We start from the raw sequence: 18,906 nt of genomic DNA, 5'->3' as shown, positions 1-18,906 counted from the left end.
TGGGCACAACTACTGGAAACTAATTTGAAAAATACAAGACTAAATTCCAATAAGGTAAAGAAAGGGGCAGACTGTGGTAAGAGCGCCATGAAAAATGTTTGTCTAGGCTCAAACATTCAACCAGTGTGCATTGTAAAAACTAGAAAGTGAAACACAACACAAGCCTGTGGCTGGGTTGTCTCTCTAGCACAGTCTAGGGGTTATCCATATATTCCAAATCTTCAGATCATTATGGGATTTAGAATTAAATAATCATCCATGGCATGGTCCCTAAATACATTTATTTTCTTTCGTCTTTTGAATAATAATAGTTGGGAAGGAAGATGGATGAAAGACCAACTCTTCCACAATACTCAAGGGCAGCAGGGAACAGTCACACCAGATCAAAGAGCAAATAATTACCTTCTAAAATTCCCCACACCACTTTCATTTTACTTTTACTGACTACAAATTATAGTCAAACAAACTCTGTCTCTGCATTAAACCATTTTTAAAATAATGTAGGTCTATATACATATCAGGGATGTTAGCCAAAGGCTGATTCCACAGCTGTGTTTAAAGACTAAGAGCATTCAAGTAAATTCCGAACAGTAAATTCCTCAGAGGCAAACTCTTGATTCTTTCCTCTTCCTTGTTCTCTTTTGGCACATTCTTTCTGCTCCTTGTACAGTACTGTGTACGTTCAGAGCACTTCATAAATAAAAGAACATAAAACAAAGTCTATAGACTCATGCCTAGAGGGATCAATTCTTAGGCTCAATTCCAAAGTTTAACCTTTTTTTTTAAGTTGTAGATGGACATCATATCTTTATTTTATTTTTTTAATTTTTTGTTTTAGTTGTTTATTTATCTATTAATTTATATGAGAATCCAACACAATGCCCCACACATGCTAGGCAAGCACTCTACCACTGGGCCATAACCTCAGCCCTTATTAATTTATTTTTATGTGGTGCTAAGGATGGGAAACCCAGTGCCTTACACTTGCAAGGCAAGAGCTCTACCACTGACCTATCACCCCAGCCCCCAAAGTTTAACTTTAACCATGTGAAAATTATTCCAAATACCCTCCAATGTGCTGCTGAAATATTCTTATTTCTAAAGCAAATTTTGTACAACCAAAATGTGGACTGCCACGCCACTCTGAATAGGTTAACCGTGTCAGTGGCAGAAAATCAATCTAAAAACATGAAAATATTCCATTAATTTCTGTATTTTTCTAAAATCTCTAAAGCTCTATCCACATTTTGAACGAAAAATGATTCAATTCTTAGTTTCATGATAACAGTGGGGGGACTGTAACATGGATACTGCAAAAGAATACGCCATCCAAAATTATCTGGTAGTGTCTTAATATTCATGTCTCCTTGGGGGTTTTCTTGAGGGACTGATTACATTTCATTTTTATTAGGTAACAAAGGTTGTTTTATTCTTTAAGTAAAAATGCCTGAATACAGAAACAGAAAATCCAGTTTATGTTCAAATTTCAGTTTACCCAAGTAGTATGCCAGGGATTTTTTATTTTAAAGTCATAAACAAGTTGGCATATAACCCACTAAGGGCAGTGTTATCTTCCACATAATAAGTACAACACATCCCAACACATCATAAAAATTGCTGAAAATTAATTGAAAAATTATTCTCAAACAACTGACAAGTACCATGTTCATGCAAATATAAGGAACTACATGTAGAAATTCACCATGTCTTCTTAGCCACCACAATCACAAATAAAAAGAGACCAAGATCAGAGTTTCTGCAGGCATGCCAAAGTCCAGCCAACAGAACTCACAAAAAAATAATAACTGTAAAATAATGTACATTCCATGGGATGAGTAACTCTAATAAAATGAAATTAAAAGAAGAAAATCTGGACTAAAGTAAGAAAGGAAATTGGGCAACTTTGCAATGCTTAGTATCATTTAGCAATAAAAGCTATAGAAGGAACAAAAATGTAAAACTAAATAGCAACAACATCAGAAAGCCCAGAGCACAAGGCATAAAGCTCAGTGTACACAATCATTATACTTTGAATTGTCTGATGGTATTTGTCATTATCTCTTGATAACCTCAAGCATTTGTATTATTTTTAGTGAAATGTACACAATAGAGTTGCTGAAAGTGAGGTCATTCTTTAAAAAGAAAAACTTCCATAAAAATATAAACTGGCAAGTCCATTGAAAATACTGCATAGTCTTTATTTTTCCCCCACTTTTGGTACTGAGAATTGAACCCAGGGGCACTTTGCCACTGAGCTACATCCCCAACCCTTTTCATTTTTTATTTTGAGATAGGGTCTCACTAAGTTGCTGAGGGTGGCTTTGAACTTGCAATCCTACTGCCTCAGCCTCTTGAGCTTCTGGAATTACAGGTGTATGCTGCAGTGCCCCACTGGAAAATACTATGTAATCTTAATATGGGGGCAGGGAGCATCTAAGGGCAACTAGACAGATATACTTCCATTTCTGACTGCCCATATATTGGCTAGTGTCCTATACAGGGCAGGGCAGAAATTGGCAAGAGAAGTGCTCAGTCTAAAAGGAAATCTAGTAGGCTCTTTGCTATCAGATGGAGAGGAAGCACTCAAGAAAAGACATTTAAGCTTTGTATCACATTAAAGGGGAAAAAATAAATATTAAATGTTTGTAGCAAATTTTTTAAAAAGTATAAAGAAAGCCTATGTATTGAAAACACATTTTTTACATGTGGAGTTATCATTAATCATGGCTATCAACTGGGCATCTTTGAGACCATAGGTTGCATAATATCTTTTATAATAACATTTCTAATTATAATATTTATACTTAAAAACATTTTCTGTTGTTGGAAAACTGCATATTATTTTTAATTATGGCCATCCTTCCAAATATTATTATTTGTTAAATAGTTGGGGGAAAACTGATAAGAATAAAGGTTGGTTCATTTTCTCCTCAGCAAACCTGCAGTAATTCCATAACATCAAAAACTGCCACTTTCTCTTACAATTTACCTTTCTTGGATTTGGCGCCAATCTTCAGTTTGGAAGGCCAAGCAATCTGAGTATTTGTTTCTTCCATGATCTGTACAAAAATTGAGAGAAATATTGACTCAATTAAGAATTTGAACTTATAAGATTTTTCACCAAAATAAAAAAAAACGGCTTATTTTCAAATCTCCAGTTTCCATCAAATAAAATGATCTCATTTTAAAACAATGTAAAAAAAATCTTGGGGAAAAAAAGATGTTTTCATAAACCTTTAATCTATTAGAAATATTCAAATATATTTTGTAATTCCCAGTGTTCCTCTCCATGATGCTCCAGAATTTTTACAGAGACAAAACCAAAAAAAAAAAAAATAATAATACTTGAACAAGTAATTAAGCCAACTTGTTGCCAGAACCATCAGAGATGCTTGTGCTGAATAAAATTCCCCAAGACTATTGCCAACGATTGCAACACACCAAATATGATTCTTGTAAGACAAAATTATGTGAGTTAGGCCATACTAAATGAAGATCTCTCCACCTCTGGGGAAAAAAAAAAAAAAAGCTTGCTTTGAGCACATTTGTATTTCATTAAAACTGATGAAAACCTCCTAAACACAATGTCACTTCATAAAGCTAATTTCCCGTCACATGGTCCAGGATGGCATTTATGCTGTGGTTCCTTACCACTTACACATGTAGCCAGGAGGTCTTGATACTAAAAATGAGCCCAAACACAGGAATGTGAGGGGAGCAATGATGGCAAAACCGTGGAAGTGGACAGTGAATCAAGACAAGTAACTCCAAAATGTTTCCCCTTTGTCCCTTGATAATTTTATCACATGAATTACACCAGATTGATGTTTATTTACATACTACATCCATAACACACATATGTATCTATTCATTTATTTATTGGTACTAGGGATTGAACTGAGAGTGGTTCTACCACCTAGCTGCATTCCAGCCCTTTTTCTATTTTAAGACTGCCCTTTTGATTTTTGAAACTTGGTCTCACTAAGTTGCACAGGCTGAGCTTCAACTTTCAATTCCCCTGCCTCAACCTCCCAAACAGCTGGAATTAATGGTGTGTGCCACCATGCCTGGCTCATGTTTACTTTTTAACATGAATACAGAATGTATATATAGAATGTATATATTCTATATATAATATGAATATAGAATGTACCAAACTAAGAGCAAAAAGATTAATAACTCCTCAATAAGCAAATAAAAGTAACTATCAACCATTCATTAATTTAATCCTTGAACTAGACTAGGATATTTGTCAGGAGCAGGGAATGAATTATGGGTCTTAGAACTGCTCAAAGACAGAGGCAACACCTCTCTTGGTAATTTTTTGGTACAAATGCTCTGAGAAAACTGCCCAGTTGCATTGTGAGACCTTGTTCAAAGGAAAATTCCTTGCTAGCCAATTTTATCATTTCTTAACCTTACATTCAAAAGCCTGCTGCCCAAAGGTATAGAATTATAGATACAAGCTAATAAGCCCTAATTGAGCTGCTTTTACCCTCAGCTTTGGTTTTGTTTATCTTGAAGAAGCTTTCTCACAATAAATCCTTCTGATGTTTAAATCTATATAATAAACGTGCCAAGCTTGCTTGTCTTCCTCCACTAGAGGTAGGACGAACCACTGAGCCTCAACCTTTTCTCTACTTCTATGTAATCCCCTCATCGACTGGTTCATGTAGCCCTGAATAAACTGTTGCACAGGACGTGACAGATATTTTTTTAAATAAATTTATAGTTAACTAAAATAATGGTTGCAGACAACTAAACACATTAACAGTGTAATCCATGAAAAGCACCTTTCTTCTCCTCAGTATTGGCCAAGTACTGGGCACAAAGCTAAATGGTTAACTTGCATCATTATTTCATTCAATCCCCTTTATGACAGCCTAAAGGGCTTTCAGAAGATGTTTCAAACTGATTGCCCACACAGGTATTTTGTCTACCTATTGTTAGGATTGTTACAGCTTGACCCAACATTTCAGAATACAAGAATTTCACATAGAAATTCAGATTCCTAATTCTATGGGAAACTTGGCAGATTTAGCACATGGAGCCCACATTCCCACATGGCAACACATGACTGGCACTGAGGACTAGCTGCCCTCTTCAGTCAGGGCCAGCAGGCCCTCAGCTGCTCCTGGTCCCTACTGTGACTCTGAATCTGAGGTCAAAAGCCATTTGCTGTTATCATCATCACATTTGTACCGCCATTTATCATGGTATCCGCACTGCTGTTTTGCTTACATAAACATTTCTCTATACCAATGTCTCTATTAAAAATTGAAAGCAAAAGGCAGGCCATGCTGTCTTCACTAAGTCCAGGTGCTGGTCTGGTTCTGAAGGCCGGTGAGCTTATTACCCCAGTCCTACAAGACCTGGCCCCTACCTCCTCTTCTTTCCCCACTGCCTTTCCCTCTTAATCTATTTAGTTGTTCCTGCCATTAATTTGGTTAGTTAATTCTACATCCATATTTTAAAAATAAAAAATATTAACTGCTGCAGCCAGCATGGCCAAACTAGCAGGTTACAGCGAGAGATGATGGGAGATTGGAAGAAATAACGAGTCACATACACAGATCTTGAAGATTAAACAGCTGGGGTCAGGTGGAGCACTGCTCTCTGATGGAGAAGCAGGTCTAAAGAATGACACCAGCAATCTTGATTATATAAGTCTCTAAATCAGATAAAAGACTATGCAAGCATTATTCTTTGTATTTATGAAAGTTATAGAATTAGCAACAGTTTGCAGCTATTTCCTCAGTCACATTCTACAGTTGCAATGTGCAATGTTAGGAGCATTGTGCAGCTCTCAAGAAAGTCCATTGTTTAAAGTTACTACTTTGCTGGCAGATTCAGGAGCAGCAGAACTGGTGAAACATGGTGGTTATCTTAGCAAGGAAGTTCCTTCATTCCCTGGGGCTGCCAAGCTTGAGAATAAGGTGGAAGCTGATAAGACTGCAGCATGGAGGGCATCTCCATAGCAACCAAGCATCCTATGCCTTTGCACAGAAACTTTCCCAGTCACCAAGTATGCCACAGCCATGAAGTCACCAAGGACCCCAATCTCAGAAACTGGTCTCCCAGTCACTGTCACTGCTCTCCACAATTATCCTCCTCAACTTTATCTGCTCCAGCCACACTAGCTGTCTCCTAAAATGGGGCCTTTGCATTTGTTCTTCTCCAGAGTTTACTATCAAGACCCCTTCTCACGCTCAGTGTTCAGCTGCCACCTTGTCCACAACATCAGCCTTTCCACTCAGACCATCCCAAACAGAATCATTCTTACCCCTCATTCTTACCCCTCACTATGCTCATTTCCCTCATAACCCTTATGGCAATCATGAATCTTCTTTGTTTATTTGTTTATAGTATGTCTCTGCAAAATAGATATTGTGCTTTCTGCCCAGCACACAGCAAGTACTGTATGTCTGGGCAAATGAATCCTCATAACACTTATTAAGCCATGAAGAGTGGGAACCTGGAATTAAGTACCAGCTGGAGTCTAGCTATGTCTTACTGGACAGATCACGTAACTTCTACCAGTCTCATTTTCTTCCTCTGTAAAATTATTTATCATACCTATATCTGCTCCTAGGGTTGTTGTGAGGGCCTGAGGACAAAATGTGTGGGGAACACCCAATCACAGAGCATGAGCTACAGTAAGTGCTCTGGTTACTACACGTTGACTTACTGCAGTTAGGCACTGTCATTGACACTAAATATACAACAGCTCAGGTCCAACAAGGGAGAAGTTAACCCAGATTATGGTACTGTGTGCCAAATTTTAAAACAGGGGGGTGGGGGGAACAGAGTAGAGAGGGGATCCTAACTCTGTTATGGGTAGACAACTAAGTGCCTACTGATGCCATGACCTAAAGGAGGAGAAAAAGTTGGCTAACTGGAGGGAAATTAGAGAAAGTATCCCAGGTAGAGAAGGAAGGCACGTATGTTGTAAGTCTTAAAGGAGAAAGGACAGGTGACCCAGAGGATCTGTGGGTGACTCAGCATAGCTTCAAGCCTCACTTCATGCATCCAGGACAGGGACCAGGTCTCCTGTCATCTCTGTCCTACAGCCACGTGCTAGGGTACACTCAAAACAGACTTGAAGACACAACACAAAACAAAGCTGTGAAGTACCTGTGCTTGGCTGTCACTGACAGGTGGAATGACGAGGGGGAAGGGGCCATATCAAAATTTCCCAGAGGAAGTTATTTGTGAAGCTTTCCAAAGTGACTCCCAGTCAGTTCCCACAACTCTGAGACTGCACACCATGGATATGTTCTGGCCTCAGCAGTTCCGGACTCATGACACCCTCAGGAGGAGGGCAAGCCCATTTCTCTGCAGGGATATACGTGGCAGCTGGTCCAGGACATCCAGCCCTGGAGCCAAAAGGCTAGGGCAGGAGGCAGACCTGTGTGTATAAGTGGCACAGAGCTTGGGGTAGGTGTACAAGGCAGCAATTAGAGCAGTAAGCAAACCGGAGCATCTTAACCCAATAAGCTATGCAGAAAGATGTCCTGAATAATCATCAAGAGGAGCTGGAACTGGCAAGGTCAGGAAGACAGCTGAAATCAAAGAAGCCACAAAAACTCTGAGAAGTAAATGACTATTTTCTATGCTGGGGGCAGGGGGTGTCTAAAGTGAATTCCAATTAGTTGTTTTCTTTTCTTTTTTTTTTTTTCAATTATTATTGTCCTTGTTTCCATCTTCACAAAACCAAAGCTCAAAGAACAAACTATGGATTTTAAATATATTTCTATAAACACTAGCATTTTTTTTAAAAAAACATGGTGACTGGAAGACAACAGTTTTGTGGATCTTGCAGCCGGATGAAGACACTGACAGCTTTTCAAGGGCAAAGGCCTTATCAGGCATTTTCCACAATCCACTTAATTCCCACAAAAACCTGACAAGGAAATCATTTCCCAGAAACCTGTAATATGCCTCAATTCTTAAGTAAGTCAATATGTTGTCAAAAATGTTCAGATTCTATTCAAGGAATAATTCAATAAGTGGCTAATTCGGACTGCTCCCCCCCCCCACCGCCGCCCTGAAGATGGTATACCCCTCAACTGTATGAAATTTGACCTGGAAATCTGGAAACATGCCTAAAATGACTAGTGCTTCCTTATGGAAATATAACTATAAATATATTGTGGCAGTTAAGCTAAGGAATGCTGAGGTATGCAAAGCCACAAAACCTCTGAGAAGAAATGATTATCTTCTGCCTTTGGGGGGAAAAAAAAACATCCTAATGTGAATTCCAGCTAGTTTCTGAAAATCATATTCCTGTCCTTGTTTCCACCTTAATGAAACCTAAGCTCCAAAAACAAGTATCTGATTTTGAACCATTTTCTTTAAGTGTTAAATCACATATTAAATATTTTAAAGACTTTTATTCTAACTATATTCTGGATATTCTATGTTTAGGCCACTTCAAAAAAGTGAGTCTCAACTTCTGGACATCGTCATTGACAAATCAACTTCCTCTCAAGTCTATCCATCTCGGCCTCTGTTATTGGCTGCTCTCTCAGCATACGAAGGGAGAAGATTCTGGAGGAATCATCTAAACTATCTGAATAAACAACTTTTAATTTTCTGTTGTTATATTTACTGTACTATTTATAGGGAATTAATAATTGAGATGTAACAATTCGTTTGCTATTATCAAATATGATGAATAGCAAATGTTCACAGTACCACAAGGATCTGACCTAAAATATCAATTTTTTTTAAATTTAAGAAGCAATTGAATTTAAGATTATTATCAGAAAGAGAATATATTTTTATAGTTCACCTATAAATTATTTCTTCAACAAGAAAAATCTGAAGATGATAGCAAGCTATGGATATGAAACAGCTTTGGAAGCTAAAGAATCATCTTAACTTTCTAAGTCATGTTTAATTGTTACAAACAGGGAGTTAAGTATCCTTATCAAGATTAATAGCTCTGCTTTTTCTATATTAAAAGGGTACCTAGTAACTATGAAATTGCGTATCTCCATCTTGGTTTAGTTTCTGTTGGGAGTGAAGAGGGATAGAGGTAGAAAGTGGGGGCAACGTTTACATAAACTGAATTTTTTTAAAATGTATTTTTTTAGTGGTAGATGGACACAATATCTTTATTTTATTTATTTTTACATGGTGCTGAAGATCAAACCCAGTGCCTTACCATGTGAGATGAGCACACTACCACTGAGCCACAACCCCAGCCCAATAAATTGGATTATTTTTTTAACTAGATGAAAGTCCTCAGCTAACTTTTTTAAATTTCAGAAATTTACACTGAAGCATTAAAATGATTGTACTGTCCTAACTGCTAAAGGTAGAATAAAATAAATAAAATCTAATTCTACATGTAGTTCATCCATAATAAAAATAATTTCCATCTATATTTCTCAATGCTCACATCATAAGATTTATTCCATCTCCACTAAATTTCAGACTAGCATTCCATTTGAGAAGACAAGGTATCTACCAAGGTTCACGAAACGACATATTTTGCAGGTTTGCAGCAATTATAGTATAATATCTTACAGATGAAGGGAAACCTTGCCAAACCAGCAAATTCTACTAACATGCTTATTTCACCAAATTCTTCACTCCAGACATAAATTTAAAAGTCCACAGGTAAGTAATCAGCATCTCAGATCAATACGAGACAAGTCTATTTATTCTGACTTCCCTTAAAATACTTTTCTTGGGCCAAGAAAAGAACACGGAGTTCTCTTAACTCAACATTTATACTGTAAGCTATTGAAAATTCATCTTGCAAAATGGCTACCAGCTGGGAGGCACCTGCAGCCTACTTCTCTAAAACACCAACCCATTTGTGCTCTGCTTTCCTGACATCCATACAGAAATAAGAGTCTATCCTTATGGAAGAGGCTGGTTGAAATCTTCACCTACTAGTGAACTCAGAGTAAATTTGCTTCCTTTCACCATGAAGGAAGCAAAGTGAGAATAAAGGAACCAAGTGCAGATGGGAAAGTGGTGAACTTCTCACATGGGGGTGTCTGGAAATTGAGGATGTTTATTTTGCTAAGACATTAGAGAGTTCTGTTATATTTCATTTTTAATCCAAGAAATCCTTCCCAATGATTCAGTTATTCATCATCATCAGAACCACTCCTCACATTTACCTAACAGTCACATACATGTCCCATTTTTCCTCACAGCAACCTTAAAAATCATCTATGTGAAACCTATTTTTGCATTCAAAGAAGTTAAATGGCATATAGATACATGGCAAAGTCCAGTCAGAACCTAGGTCTTTCTGCCTGACTTGGCTTATGAAGGAAGGGGAAGGCACCACATACTTGTAGGGAGGCCACTCTGAAAGCTGAGCTCAAGAACTGCCATGAATGCTGCTTTATTACTATGAAGTGGCCCTGAGATGGCCCAGAATGGCTCTTGAACTAGGAAGGATCCTCACCCCTACCAAATACTTGGAAAGTGTGGGAGGTAGGTTGGGTGTTACAGCGACCAGGGGGCTGGACTGGCATCCAGTGCCCAGGGTTATTGTTGCTGAGCTTCCAACAAAGGACCTGACAAATTCATTCTAAATGTGAAGACAGACAGTCCTTGCTTTACACAGTTCTGAGATGCACAAATTTCAGTGACCACAGCTTGGTGGAACAAAACTAATCCCTTAACAACACAAGTTTACATTACTATTAGCATGGTGCACAAAATGAGTTGTTGCATCCTATATGATTTCACTGCTAGCTCTTCAATCCAAAAATCATTATGTAAATAAGAATACTCATGTGGGCCAGTGACAACCACATCACTTTTTTTTTTTTTTTTGGTAAAGTCTGGCTCCCCACTGCACTTTCTTAATTGCTTCTGTGCAGACAGAAAATGAAGTAAGTCATCCCCTGTATGCATATGAGATTGGTTCCAGGGCCCTGCACAGACACCAAACTCCATGATGCTCAAGTTCTTTATAAAATTATATGGCATAGTATCTGCATGTAACCTACACATATCTTCCCTTCTAATCATCTCTAGATTATTTACAATGCTTAATCCAATGCGATATCTATGTAAATATTTGCTATATTGTACAGTTTAGGAAATAATGATTTTTTAAAGTCTGTACATATTGAATACAGAGATGGCAGTTTTTAAAATACCATTGATCTGCAGTTAGTTGAATCCACAGACATGGAACCTGCAGAAACATAGGGCCTGGTGTAGTTGTGCTGACTGCTAGCTTCCCACTGATAAAACCAAGTGGCATCTTACAAAAACAGGCAATCAAAAGGGGAACTGACCAACACAAGTCAACATGCAGCTAAGAAATAAAAAGTGCCAACACTGAAATGAAATTTGTATCGGCCACCAATAAGAAGGAAAAGCACACTGTGGGGATGTGGACCGCACCTGAGAAACAGGGTTCACGCTCACTGAGGAGCGTAGTGGGACACATCTACCAACACGAGCAAGTCAGGCAGTTTGTAACAATCGAGATAAAGGTGCCCCAGAGGGAGCAATGCCAGCCAAAACCTCACATGGAGGCAGCTCTGGGAGATGCTGCATAGCCTTGAAAGCACAAAGACTGAATCCCTGGAAGGTGATCCCAACTTCTGAGCATAACAATTCCCCACAGCACAGAAAAGATGCTCACCCCACATTCTAAATTACACAACAGAAAGAAAGCACTGTTCAAACTAGTCTCAACAACTTTTACTGTTTATAAACAAAACAAATTAATTCTCAATGTATAAAATTTAAATACAGTATACAAATATTAATCTTAGCATTTTCTTCAATTTTCCAATACATTTATGACTTACAGAGAGAAAGTTAAGGTTTCAACAAAAATTTTTAGAGTTGGCAAATCATTAAAATTTCCCCATTAACATTTAGAGTGTCTTGCATTAGCTTCAGTTTGTATAGTTATTTTTGTGGTCTTCCAGTGTGCCATGCAAAGGGAGAACTATCTTCCATGCCTCACTTGTACAATGCAAGGCCTATTTTTCACTGAGAACTGCTGATCAGGAGTTTCAAACTTGTTCCAATGCTATGGGCAACTTTTCCCAAAAGTACAGAAAATTCTTACATATCCATCAAAACCCAATTCAAATGTGCCTCCACTATGAAAACTCCTCCAGATATCCCTCTCTCTTCCTTTCCCACACTCATTTGTTGTGGCAACACTGTAGTGCTTATTTCTTTGCTTACTGTGCCATTCCCACCAATGAGTTGGGCTCCTGTGGCCAACAACTATATACTGTTCGCGCTTAAACCCTTAGAATCTATCACATGATATCTCATTAAGCATCATTAAAATAATTGAATGACCCCTGACAATGATGAAGGAGATAACATAAATGGGTCAGGAAAGGCAACAATTATTTAAGACTTCAGTTACACGGCATTTGGTTTATCATAGATGACAGCCAATATGAAGCTCCGAGTTCCATCTACAGTTTCCTTTAACTTCAACAACCAGTATATGTTTGCTCTCTGCTTACCAAGATAAATGAACTGAGTGACATTTATTAAATGAAAGCAAATACCTCATCGATCACTGACAGGATTCATTCTACAAGGGGAGAATCATATCTGCAGGATAATGGAGCCAGAAGCCCTCCAATTCAGAAAATTGAAAAGGTGAGTAAGTACAGTTGGGCCAGGTACAGCTGTAGAAAGCAGGACACCCCAGATTCCACCTTTCCATGCAGCCTCCCACTAGCACAGCCTCAGAGTGGCCACATTCACTCATTTTAAAAGAGGTGCCAAAAATCTAGACTTTTGCATTAAATCTCCTGGTTGCTAAATGTTAATACCTACTCCAATTATGCCTTTTCTTTGTGGGCCAAAGAAAACATGGGCTTCACGTTTTTACCTCTGCTATAAACCAAGGACATTTTCATGAGGTGTGGGTTGGTTACTTGGGATGACCTTTGGTGTTAGTGAAGAACAGGTTTGGGTTTCCCTTGGACATAAGAATCTGTGAATCACAAGGCTATTTTATTCCTTCAGAATCATTTGGCTACAATTCCTCGAAAAAGATAACTAGATCTTCTATATAATATCATAGGTAGCTATAAAAATTTTTATTACACTTGAATTATCAGAGTGTAATTTATGTGTAACTTGGATGAAACCATATATAATTTGAACAAGATGGAAATAAAATCCCAGTGACCTACTGTACAATGCAAGGCCTATTTTTGTCACAGTGACCAAAAATACCTTACAAGAGCAACTTAGAAAAGGAATAGTTTATTTTGTCGCATGGTTTCAGAGTTTCAGTCCATGGTCAGTCAAATCTATAGCTCTAGACAAAAGATGAGGCACAACATCATGGTGGAAGGGCATGGCTCAGGAAAATACCTCAAAACAATGGCAACCGGGAAACACAATGTCCACCATTGACCAAGGACAAAATATAAACCCCAAAGACACCTCCCCAGGGGCCTACTTCATCCAGTCATACCCCACCTGCATACAGTTACCACCCAGTTAATCCATATCAGTCAGTCAATCCTTAGTTTACAGCTATCATAATATAATCATTTCAACTCTAAACCATCTTGCATGGTCTCATTCATGAGCTTTTGGAGGACACACCATATCTAAACTATAACATTCCAGTCCTGGCTCCCCAAAGCTCATGCCCATCTCACAATTCAAAATATATTTAGTACATTTCCAAGAATTATTGTCCAAAAGTCCAAACCCCAAATCTCATCTGAGACTCAAGGTAAACTCTTATGTGTTTTACCCTGTAAAAACCAAAATCAAGTTACACATATCCAATATATAATGGCATCGAATAAACATTTCCACTCCAAAAGGGAGAAACAGGGGCCTAGAAGCAAGACTAAAATAAATCATTAGGACAAATAAGTTCTATAGCTCCACGTCCATCATCAGGGGCACATGGCATCATGATGTTCTCTCGAAAAGACTTGTGTAGCTCCACCTATGACTTTGCTGGTTGTAGGCCACATGACCTCTCTTTGCCGTGTCTCTGCATGATTCCCTCAGCTTTCCTTGGCAGACATTGCACATTAATGGCATCTCTTAATCTCAGAGATCCCAAATGCAGCTTTCACTTCCTTCTCACATCTTCACTGCTTTCTCAGGTGCTGCCTGCAGGGATTCTGACCCTGCTTCACTTTGCCCGTTGTCACAGGCCTTCCTCTGATATCTTGGTGGAAGTCTCCATGACCTCCTAACTCCAGCATCCTGTATTCCTGCAGAACCAGCACAATGTGGATGATACCAAGGTCTGCTGTCATTTAAAGCACTTGGCCTCCTGGGACCATGGTTGTAGTGGCCTCTGGATGCCTGGGTGACTGAGCATTATGAAACAATTTCCTAGGCTCCACTGTGCAAGCAGGGTGCCCCCACAGTCCCCTCTCAAAGAAATTTTTACTTTTATACCCTGGAACCTATCATAGGTGTGGTCTTGTCACAGGTATCCTGAGATACCCCCAAACCTTCTTTCTACTGTGTCTATATATACTTACCATCTCTTTAATGGCTGTAATCTCTTCCACAACGACACCTTCCTTGCCTTTTACACTCAAGTTTCTGGCCAAACTGCAAGTTTTTTCAAATCATTCCGCTCTGCATAATGCTCCTGATTATCATAGTAAACTTGACTAAAAGCTCCAGGAATCTCCAGGCCACTCCCTGAGTGCTGTGCTGCCTTGAAATTTCCTCTGCCAGATAAATTAGTCTGTCACCCTTAAATTCAGCCTCACAGAAAGTCTCATGACATGGACAAAATGTACACAATCCCATAAGCCCAGTCTTTACTGTCCACAGTCCTATTAGCATTCTGTTCTTCTGAGATGCCACTAGAATCACCCATTAAACTCTACTTAGAGTACTCCAAAGTTTCAAGGTGAGGCAGAACATCATGATGGAAAAGGAAAGCAGCTCAGGACATGACAGCCAGAAAGCACAGAGAGTTTCACTCACCAAGGACAAAATGTAAATCCCAAAGGCATGCCCCTAGTGACCTACATTCTCCATCCACACTCTACCTGCCTACAGTTGCCAACCAGTTAATCCATCCCTGTGGATTAATTCACTGATTAGTTTATAGCTTTCATAATCTAATCATTTCAACTCTGAATATTGTGAAACTGTCTCATAGGTGAACTTTTGGAGGACACCTCATAGCTAAACTGTAACTATGTTAACAAAACTGTATTGTATACTTAATTTGCTAACAGGGTAGATCTTAAGTGCTCTTACCAAAATAATAATAATAATAATAATAATAATAATAAGAGTGGGAATAAATGTGAAAGTGATGGAAACTTTCACGGCATAGACTGGAACACAGGTTTCAAGGTTGTATACTTATCTCCAAATTCATCAAGTTCTATACATTAAATATGTGCCACTTTTTCACATCAACCATACCAATAGTGTATAACTTCGAGGAAAAAAATAGTTAATATTTAACAAAATCAAGTTACCAAGCCTCAGTTGCAGTTCTCTAGCCTTTACATTACATACCTTTTTAGGGGATACTTTTTTCCTTTCTATCTTACCTCCATCATCTTAAAGCAAATAATCCAACTGAGCTCAATAAGGCTGGCCATCACTGATGCTGGTGAGCAATAAGAGATCAGCACAATAACTGAAACCTACAATGGCACCCCTGAGACATCAAAAGAGATAAACTTCTGTGCAAGCTACTGGGTAAGGGCAACGAAGTAAAGACTAGGTTTGAGAAAAGGGCTTCCAGAAAAAGAATAATAATGAAGTGGTACTAGTTGCACCATTATAACAACTCCAAATGTCAGTGGATGAACACAATAAAATTTTATTTTTCCTCCATATTAAATGACCTATGGATCAACAAGGGGCTCCACTCTACACACTCAGGAACCCAGGTTGAGGGAGGCCCTCCCATTTTATGGTTGCTCATCTGGAATCCACAGCTACCTCAGCCTCACCATGAGAAGAATAGGAAGAATCGTGCATGGAACATTCATTGCCTTGGCCTGGGGGCAGGAGTACACACAGTCTCTCTCCAGTCCACTGGCCATGATGAGACTCATGGCTCTGCCAAATGAATAGTGCTGAGAAATTCTAGGAGCAACTAGAACATCTGATAGGTGATGAGTGCCTTTGCTAGACAGTTCTTCCAGGGCTTCAACATCACTGAGCCCACAATGTATTCCAATGTAAAAATCTCACCTATTCCTTTTAGAAACCAGACTCATAAATGTAACTTTGTAAACACATCTCTAGCTTGTCATTCCCCAACTCCCTAGACATGTTTAGACTGAACTCAATCTTCTTCACACAAGTGGACACTGGAAGTTATCTATCTACCTAGGATCTGGGAATCACCCTGATTATCTAAGAGTAAAGCCATATCCACTCCTATTGCTTTAGACTGGTTTAAGAATAGAAGGGTGTGAGCTGAGGGTATGTCTCAGTGGTAAAGCACTGAGTATGTGAGGCCCTAGATTCAATCCTCAGCACCCTACACACACACACACACACCCACACACACACACACACACACACCAATCTAAGATAAATATAAGGAAGGAAAGATTTGATAGAAGTTTTTGAAAATGAAGCTTTCCAGCTTTATAAAAAGAAAACATTCTCTCTTACAAGGTGTGAACAAAGACATAAGTATCCCAGTTGGCACAGATGACATACATGACCGTGAGGAGAACCAATCACCAATGTAGAAGGCAGACCTGAAGATCAGCAAACATTTGAATCTTAGATGATGTCATGGAAATATTCTTGAACTTTGATATCAGAAAGCATTTTTCTTTCCAATACATGTCTTTTAATACATGCCTTTTAATCTAAAATGCTTAATTATCAAATAATAATGGAATACATTCAGGATGTAAAACATGATGTTTTGAGAAACATTTATATTGTATAATGATTAACACAAATTAGTATATCTACTACCACTCATGCTGTACAAGAAATCCCCAGAATTTCATCATCTTACCCACACACTGGAAACCATGGTTCTATTCTCTGTTTCTATTGGTTCAACTTTTTTAGATCCACGTGTCAGTGAGACCATGTACTATTTGTCTTTCTGTTTTGGGCTTATTCCACTTAACATAATGTTCTCTTGGTCTACCCATATTGTCAAAATTGGCAGTCTTTCTCTTTTATGGTTAAATACTATTTCACCCTATATATGCACCACAATTTCTTATTTATTCCTCTATCATAAGCTTCTTGATCAACAATTTCAAAGACCATTGCACCTCTGCACTTTTAAGGAACGTGAGCCAATAAATATTCATGTTATTGAAACCAGCTTGTTACTTGAAGCTAAAATCATCCTCTCAAAATCAGGTCTTCCTCCTGACTTCCATACTTTTCTCAGACTTCTGTGTCCCAGCCAGGCATGGTGGCACTCACCTATAATCCCAGCGGCTCAGGAGGCTGAGGCAAGAGGATCATGAGTTCAAAGCCAGGCTCAACAACTCAGCAAGGCCCTAAGCAACTCAGTAAGACCCTGTCTCTAAATAAAACACAATAGGGCTGGGGATGTGGCTCAGTGGTTGAGTGCCTGAGTTCAATCCCCAGTACCCCCTCCCCCCAAAAAAAACCTTGTCCCCTCCTCCCTTCTCCAGCTTCTTCCCACCCTTCCTCTGCACCTGCGCCACCACATGGATTGAGTCCCACTGGCTTGATGACTCCCTCTTCAAAACTGCCTACTTGCAGAGCCTACAACAGTCTTCTATCCAGACAGTTTCCACTCAATAGCATTTCCACAAAGTCTTTCATACTTGGTGACAGCATTTCCAACTATTTCCTCTCACATTCATTGGTTCTGACATTTCCCTCCCCTAATCCACAAGTCTCATCGTGGTTGTTGTCCCTTAAGTTACACACAAACTTGGCCTCACACTGAGGCTTATCCATAACAGGCCATAACCAAACTCTTCAGTTTTATTTTCCTAGTTTTATTTTCCTCGGTCCCTTCGACTTCAATAGACACAATTATCTACACTCAATTCTTTTCCATCTTTTTTAGTTTATGCAACTGTTTTGATTGTCCCATTGTCTCCTGCTAAATTCCACCTGTTGTTCAACACCAGCTATAAAATCAACCATAAGATTCCCCTCAATCAGATGTAATTTCTCCCTCCTCAGAGATACTATGTCATCTCTTATACTAATTACCTTACATTACTGTTCCATTTGAACTGTCCCTAACCAACTCTTCTAGAAACGTACAGTTCTAGAGGGAGTTTCATTTATGCTGCACTTACCAGGTTCTGCAGGAACTTATTACTGGCAAAATCAGCAATAGCCACCATCGTGACAAGTCACAAAGAAGGTAGCTGGACATTTAATTTATAAGAGAGTTACAAGCTTCTATAATAATCTACTGTCCTTTGAGGGACAGTAGAGTGGAATAATTTCCCTTTTATAGGTATGTGCATTAAATCTAGAGTTCCTGAGTATTCAAATGTCTATAGAAGCCACATAAGAAACAGGAATGAATAGGTACACATGCTTTTAATGCAAATATATTATTCAGAGAGGAGAAAAGGATATAGAAAAATTATTTACCAGAAGAAATATATACCCTCTCATTTTCCTGGAATTCACTGCTCCCCTTACTAATATTTCACCTTGACCACCAATACATGTGGGTAGAACAATAATTTACTTCAACATGAGAAAACTAATAATACAGTGAGAAGTATAAATGGTAACTGTCACTTGACATTAGTTTAACCCTAACCCTAACCCTAACCCTAAAAAAAATAACAGAGGGTGCAGTAAATAGGAGACTGCCTCTCTAACCCAAGGTTGTAAACATGAGCTCCAACTAGCATGTGCAGAAGCTGGCCAGAGAAGCCAGACTTTCAGATTCTTCAAGAGACACTACAAAACCAGATTGGTATGCAAAATCTCCTTAATTTT

General features: G+C 38.7%; 1 protein-coding gene across 3 annotated transcripts in view; it reads right to left on the bottom strand.

The window, feature by feature from the left end:
- Bicc1 (BicC family RNA binding protein 1) overlaps positions 1 to 18,906 on the bottom strand; it is a 300,721-nt gene that overhangs the window by 105,835 nt on the left and 175,980 nt on the right. For all 3 annotated transcript variants that reach the window (XM_026409052.2, XM_026409053.2, XM_026409054.2), the window contains exon 3: positions 2,990 to 3,059. In XM_026409052.2, the coding sequence (XP_026264837.2) occupies positions 2,990 to 3,059 (70 nt within the window). The remainder of the gene's footprint in view (positions 1 to 2,989; positions 3,060 to 18,906) is intronic.

The sequence above is a fragment of the Urocitellus parryii genome, chromosome 5 (assembly GCF_045843805.1).
Source record: "Urocitellus parryii isolate mUroPar1 chromosome 5, mUroPar1.hap1, whole genome shotgun sequence".
Classification (NCBI taxonomy): domain Eukaryota; kingdom Metazoa; phylum Chordata; class Mammalia; order Rodentia; family Sciuridae; genus Urocitellus; species Urocitellus parryii.
This window is presented reverse-complemented; position numbering and strand designations above follow the sequence as displayed.